At 52.5% G+C, this 7428-nt stretch overlaps 1 protein-coding gene across 3 annotated transcripts in view; it reads right to left on the reverse strand.

Annotated features, from left to right (window-relative positions):
• Nucleotides 1-7428, reverse strand: part of cdk14 (cyclin-dependent kinase 14) — an 83436-nt gene that overhangs the window by 41638 nt on the left and 34370 nt on the right. For all 3 annotated transcript variants that reach the window (XM_015401909.1, XM_015401911.1, XM_015401910.1), the window contains exons 8-11: nt 6969-7089; nt 4655-4748; nt 1468-1531; nt 242-290 (exon numbers count right to left, since the gene is read on the reverse strand). In XM_015401909.1, coding sequence (XP_015257395.1) covers nt 242-290; nt 1468-1531; nt 4655-4748; nt 6969-7089 — 328 coding nt within the window. The remainder of the gene's footprint in view (nt 1-241; nt 291-1467; nt 1532-4654; nt 4749-6968; nt 7090-7428) is intronic.

Raw genomic sequence — 7428 nt, forward strand, 5'->3', positions numbered from 1 at the left:
TCATCCATCCATCCATCCATTCATCCATCCATCCATCCATCATCCATCCATCCATCAGGTATTTTCATGTAGTTTTTTCCATCATTCCAGATGATCTGTGGAATTTTCTTTTTTTAACCCGTTTTGCTGATAGTTTAGCTTTGACCTTTGACCTGATCTCTATTCCTAGCTCAGTTAGAGGAGGAGCTAAATGTCCTCAGTCTGTTAGAAAGCAGCAGTTCACACACACAGCAGGACTTACTTGTTCCAGGCCTGTCGGAGCTTCTTGGCGCTGTAGACGGTGAAACGATCTGCAACGAGAACACAAAGCTGCTCACTACTGATCACAGATCATTGGACCGACCCGCAGAACCAGGACCGCTGCCCTACTTTAAGGTGACCCTAGAAGAAGGAACCTTGTGCTCCTCTCAGTGCTGATTGAGAGCAACACTCCTGGGCCACCAGGTCCAAACCAGCGCTGACAGATTCTGAAGGTTCTGTTCGCCGCCCTCATTTTATCTGCAGCAACGTCTGCTATGCTGGGAGGCTAGGCCCTGTTCTGGAGGGCTCGGCCCGGTTCTAAGAGGCTCGGCCCGGTTCTAAGAGGCTCGGCCCGGTTCTAAGAGGCTTGGACCAGCTCTTGGAGGCTCTCACTGTTAGCCTGCAGGCCAGTAGAAGCTTAGCCACACACCAGGAACTGGATCCTCCTCAGCCAGCCGGGCCCATCAGAACCCGGTCCACTACCTGCTGTGGTCTCTGCTCCCCAGGCAGCAGAACCCACCAGAACCCAGCAGCTGGTTTGTTGCCATGGTGAGTCATTAAATAACTGGAATCTTTTCAGAACCAGAATCGGGTCGCAGTGACCCGTCCAATCAGGGCAGCCTCAGCCCAACATGAGCAGAACCTGTTCTACTGGGCTTTCAGTTCCACGGTGCAGCAACGCCGCCCTCTGCTGGTAAGGAGCCTCTCTGCAGCAGGTTACTGCTGCTCCAGCTGAGCAGGTCTAACACAGGCGGTTCTGTTTAGCTGCAACTCTTTGGGTTTTCTCCAGAATCTGGATCAGAGGCAGCGGCTCGGTTCTGATGGTCTACAGCCGTCTAAGTAAACCCAGAACCTGGGTTCTGTCACCCAGTGAGCCGGTGGGCCAGCGGCTGGAGGGAACCAGTCAGCTGGTTCCATTTCTGTGGTCAGTTCCTGCTAAGATTCTGACTTTGAAACAGAAGGAGGAACCAGGAGGAACCAGGAGGAACCAGGAGGAACCAGGAGGAACCAAGGAGCCATGATGGAGGAAACAGCCAGTCTTTTTCTGGCTAAACGTCTGAAACATCTTCAAGCTGAGATAATATTCTGAAACGTCTCTCTGCAGCAGCTGCTCGGTTAACATGAAATTAATCAGAAATCAGCAGGAAAGTCTTCCTTTCCCACATAGATCTGCGGCGGTAGAGCAGGAACCTTTTCCCCAGTTGGAGCGAGCAGAAAATGTCCCACCTGGTTTGAAGTGAGGCAGCGAGTTCACGCCAGGCCACGTTTCCTCTGATGGCGTTCCAAGAACCTGACAGAGACAAGAGCAGAGAAGGAGTCAGCAGAGAGATAAACGCCGTGCTGAGGTGGTCTGCAGACGCCTGGACGCTGATCTGGACTTTCCTGCTGCGTCTCAGAGGAGTTCCTCAGACAGAGGGGGCAGAATTAGAGGCAGAGCGGGAACCGAGAGGCAGAGGAGGAACCGTGAGGCAGAGCGGAAACCGTGAGGCAGAACGGGAACCGTGAGGCAGAGCGGGAACCAAGAGGCAGAGCGGGAACCAAGAGGCAGAGCAGGAACCGAGAGGCAGAGGAGGAACCGTGAGGCAGAGCAGGAAACCATGAGGCAGAGGAGGAACCGTGAGGCAGAGCAGGGAACCGAGAGGTAGAGCGGGAACCGTGAGGCAGAGGGGGAACCGTGAGGCAGAGGGGGAACCGTGAGGCAGAGGGGGAACCGTGAGGCAGAGGGGGAACCGAGAGGCAGAGCGGGAACCGAGAGGCAGAGCGGGAACCGTGAGGCAGAGGGGGAACCGTGAGGCAGAGCGGGAACCGAGAGGCAGAGCGGGAACCGTGAGGCAGAGCGGGAACCGTGAGGCAGAGCGGGAACCGTGAGGCAGAGCGGGAACCGTGAGGCAGAGCAGGGAACCATGAGGCAGAGCAGGGAACTATGAGGCAGAGCAGGGAACTATGAGGCAGAGCAGACCGGAGAAATTCGTCCAGAACAGAGAGAATACATCCAGATATCTTAGATTCAGAGCAAAGCCTTCAGGTGGGGGGAGTGGGAACTACTGTAGAACCGAAACAGAACCTTATGTTGGCTTTATGAACCAGGCTGTGAGGCCAGAACCAGAACCTCATATTCCTCTGATTTCAGGCAGAAAAGGAAAGTGATCTTCCTTTAATGAAGGAGTCTGGATGTTTGCACCTCCTCCAGGAGGATCTCAGTAACATGTAATGCAGCTGATGAGGAGCAGACTGAGCTCCGGTGAGGTTAGTCCTGCCTGCTGCAGCCAGGCTGGCTTTATGAGAGCAGCGGACATGCCTGAGACATGATCCAGCAGCGCCCTGCGGCGTGATGCTTTCCAGATGCTCCTCGCCGCACAGCACAGCAGACTGGATGGAGGAGCAGCAGAGGGAGGCGGAGCCTGACGGTCCGGTTCTGATCTGTCTGGGTGAAGCTGGAGGTGGAGCAGCATCTACCATAGATTAACTTTGTTAAAGAGTCTATCTGATCCTGAGACAAAGAGGAATCCACTGGAAACTGGATCCAACTGCAATAAATGCATCCAGCCACCAGAGGGCGGTGTGGATCTACCTGCGCAGCATCCCAGCAGCTTTCAGCTGCATCTGGAAGCTCCACTGGTTCCTCTGGGTTCCCCTGAGTCTGAACTAGAGCAGAACTGGAGGTCCATCTATGTCTGCATAGCGTAGCTCTAGGTTCTTGGTCTAGTTTTGGTTTCTCACCATCAGCTTCTCTACTCATTCTAGATCTTAAACACTAGAAGTCCCAAAGATGGGAGTTCCAGGGGCAGCAGGTGGAGTTATCTCCGGGGGGTGAGGCTATAAATTCAAAATAGACCAACGAATACTAAGTTATCACACCAGTATATTTATATTAATGCCAACAATAAAAACATTATAAAATACTTTATAAAAACGAAACATCATTTCATGTCCAGGTTTATTTCTGTCCATGAACCTCGTCCTTCTGAGGCTGTGAGGTTAATCTGTGTTTGCTCCACTATTGATCATGAACCAGTTTAATGATGGAGAAGCTGTCAGTCAGCCTTAGATTTTATTAATATATAAAAACTGTTTATTTTCTGTTTATTTTTATGTAGAAAAAGTAAATAATATTTTATTATCTTTCATTATTGTTGGTTCTTCTTTTCTACAAACTGCTTTAAATCAGCTGTTTTTATTCAGGCTGGATCAGATCCTGACCTTTGAACCGCAGGATGAACCTTTTCCTCGCTTCGCTGCCTTACCTTTTTCTGCCCCCCCGCAGAGAACAGCGCGTATCTTCATGCACCTCCCAGACTTTGACTAGGCCGTTTAAAAACCGGACTGTAGGAGCTTTCCTTGGTAAATGTGAGGCGGGCCTTTTGGGTCAGCTCCGGTTCTGGTCTGGCTCTGCCTGGTGGGAGAATAATGACCTCTGACCTTAGCTGAGGTCAGGGATGTTCTGGTTGGTCATGTGACCTCCTGGACGGTCAGAATGTCCAGTCTATGGATCTTGGTTCTGCTGAAATGTTCCAGAGCCTCTCTGAGGCCTGGTTCTCCATCTCTAACCTACTTCATGCTGTCAGTAAGGTTCTGCTGAGAGGATTCCACAGCAGGTGGAGCTGGATTCATCCCTGAAGACCAGCAGTAGAAGGAAGAACCAGATAGAGATGGGCTTATTTGAATGAGATGGGGTCAAAGGTCATGTAATAATAATAATAATAAATGATGACTTTTCTCATTTAGTGGGACTAACGATGAATCTGGATCAGAACCCAAAGAACCGGATCCTCTGAGAGGCTCAGAGTAGAGCTGCTGCTCCTCCAGAGGAGTCAGCTGAGGAGGATCAGACACCTTTATCTGATGGACGCCTCCCTCTGAGGGGTTCCAGGGACGTCCAACCAGGAGGAGGACCAGGACACCATGGAGGACCACGTCTTTCTGTTGGCCTGGGAGGAGCAGGAGGAGGTGTCTAGATGACACCTCCTGGTTTTCCTGGGAGCTCCTCCTTTTGTCACAGTGGCCCCGCCCCTGAGAGAGGTTTCTCCTGCTGGCTGTGGAGGCCGCTCTGCCTGAGGACCTCCTCCTCCAGCCGGACCTCCAGCGGGCTCCTTTCTCTGACATGAATAAGTCAGACCCTCCATCCATCACGTCTGCCTCAATCAGGAGACCAGCAGGACATCGGAGGGCAGGAAGCTCCAGGGATTAATGAGGTCATGGATCAGGTTCTGGTTTAACCCGTTTTAACGACCAGGAAGGAGGAGGAGGAGGAGCATGATGAAGAAGGATTTCCTCTTCATCAGGCTCCTCAAATGAGAGCCAGGAAGGAGCTTCGCTGCAAAAACAACCAGCTGGACGTCTGCTGCAGATGGAGGCTAAAGTCAGCAGCTGACTGCAGCAGGTGGACTAACCACGCTGACGGTCCTTCACTCACCAAGAAGATCCTCTCCAGCTGGTCCTGGATGTCCTTCATTCCAGGAAAAGCAGCCACTCCTTGGATCATCTCGATGAAGATGCAGCCCACCCCCCTGAAAGACAGGAGAACCGGATCAGTGATGCTGCTCTGTTCCCATGACAACAACATCAGACCCTGGTCCGTTTGGAGCCTGCGGCTGAAGGATCGTCCTTCAGGTAGGAGGATCGGAGGTAGGGCACTTTTCTTGAGAAATAATCAGACATGCAGAGCGTATGAGATGGAGGAACCTTCAGGAAGCGTTTAAGCTCCCTCAGGGTCCAACAGGTGGAGCCATGGGAGCTCCACCTGTTGGACCTCAGGTGGAGCTCAGGTTCCAACAGGTGGAGCCATGGGAGCGGTTCACTATGTGGATCCACCACTAAGGCCTCCTTGTCCAGAGCAGCTAGTATTTCCTGACCAACTGAAGAGCTGCATCCTTGGACCAAAGTTTTTAAAGCCCCTGCATCGCTGCAGTGGGTCTCTGACGGCTGCAGGCCATCAGGGCCTGTGCCAACTGGACCTGATGCACGGTGACCACCAAAGTGGACAAAAGGCCACCCAGCTCTGTTGAATGAGCCAAAGGCCTGCAGAGCCACATTGTTGGCATGGCCCAGCGCTGCTCCCATGGCTTCAGCATGTGGGACTGAGCCTGCAGGAGGTCATGGTTTCTAAACGCGCCATACGAGCTGCAATGTTGCAGACTCAGCACAGAAAGTGGTTACCCGACATCTGGGGAAAGAACCAGGGAGGCCATGCAGTGGTGCACATGTGGTCCAGACAATAAGCCCAGGGGATGCGCATGGACGCCGGTATAGGAAGCGCCAGGGCCTCCCTGCACCTCCTGAGGAGGCTGAGCTCCTCTGCAGTGAGGAGGCTTCTGCTTCCAACCTTCTCTGACTCTGTGGAGGCATCAGCCCTCCTGCTGGGCCCCTGGCAGCGCAGAGCAGGACAGAAAGAGACTGAACAAACTGGAGAGAAAGGCCGTTTCTGAGAGGAGGGAGCTGTCCAAGCTTCCATCCATCATGGACGCCACCTTCCACCCTCTACAGCAGACTGGAGAGGAGCTGAGCAGCTCCTTTAGTCACAGCCTGTTAGTAAACAGGAGCGCTACTGCAGGTCATTCATCCTGCTGGTACCAGACTCCATGAGACACTACAACCACAGTAACTGCTGCAATGGAGAATAATTACTATTTAATAGCCAGCTTCTCTATATCTGACACCCAGTTAAATAACTATATATATAAATACTCATGTTAATGTGAATAACCCTGGATAATAATCCTGTAGAACATTTCCAGGATGCCGCATGGAGAGAGGAGTGGCTGCTGAGGCCCCTCCCTCTGCAGGCTGCGGCTCCCAGCAGGTGGCGCATCCCTTCCCCTGCTGGGACCAGGTTGATGCTGCAGTTCATCCATGGGTCTGTCCCCCAGATGACCCGCGCCCAGTCATGGGGGGCACAGGTCCTCCTCCTGGAGGGGGACACCAGCATCCAGCACATATGTGGGAAATACGCATTGGGGGGGTTGTTAGATGGGGCCATTAAAATGCTGGGGTGGCTACTGAAACTAAAAGCCATCATTTCTCAGCAGGCAAACTGATCCAGGACTCCAATAACCAGAAGGCGGCCATCAGACGTATCCATGTAATGTGAACGCCTTTAGCCCCGCCCCCTCACAGGGGGAGGGAAGCACCAGCAGCAAACCACCGTTAAAGCTAACAGGTCCGCCGCCAGAGACAGCCGCACCGGCTACTACAAACAAGCAGACCCATCAACCACAGCCTTAGAGCAGAAACGCTGGAAACACTCAACTGGTGCTTTTCTCTACCAATGAGCTCCGAGTCACAGACTTATGGGAACCATCAACCTACGAGTCACGGCCAGGTGACAGTGGGTAGGTCAGAGACTGAACGTAGCCGTCTACATGAGGCACGCCCAGGTAGCTACGGGTCATGTGGGTGACTGTGTTAGCAGCGTGGAGTCGAGGAGACGTTTCCAATTTGTTTACTGGAAGGAAGGAAACGGAACTAAATATCATCGTCCTGACAACAAAATCACCATGAAATCAAAGTTTAGTTATAACACAGATAAACTCTAACAGAATCACCGCCTGCTCCGACTGCACAGACGTTACACACCTGCACTCTATTATCCACCAGCGCAGTGAAACTTACCTGCTGCCCTCTAGTGTCCTTTAGGGGAACTAACCTCTATGGCTAATGGACAGACGGAGGACAGAAAGAAGCAGCAGGACATTTTCCTTCCTTCTGTGGTTTGTCCAGTCGGTACCCACCACATGTCCAGGCAGGTGGAGTAGTCTGTGGATCCCAGCAGGACGTCTGGAGGCCGGTACCACAGGGTCACCACCTCGTTGGAGTAGGTGTGGCTGGGGACGGACTTGGCCCTGGCGAGGCCTGGGAGGAGACAGGGAGGACAAAGACAACAGCTGATGGTCAAACACAGACTTGCAGTCAGCACATTCACCGTCACCATGTGTTTCTGAAGTGTTCTCTGAGTGGCAGCCATCTTTCTCCTGTACTCGCTGGATGTTTTCTGTTTTTAGTCAGTGTCCAGAACAGGAGAGACGAATCACCATGACAACAGAGGTAAGTTGAGACAGAGTCCTGAAGCTCACACAGCAGCAGTAAAGGCCCTGCCTGCTGATTTCACCAGCGTCTGCCTGACGTCCCAGAATCTCCTAAACTCTGCCAGACGCTAAACTTTCTATGGATTCTTTCTATTCTGGGCGTAAA

Source organism: Cyprinodon variegatus, unplaced genomic scaffold (genome assembly GCF_000732505.1).
Source record: "Cyprinodon variegatus isolate N-32 unplaced genomic scaffold, C_variegatus-1.0 Scaffold1272, whole genome shotgun sequence".
Taxonomy (NCBI): Eukaryota; Metazoa; Chordata; class Actinopteri; order Cyprinodontiformes; family Cyprinodontidae; genus Cyprinodon; species Cyprinodon variegatus.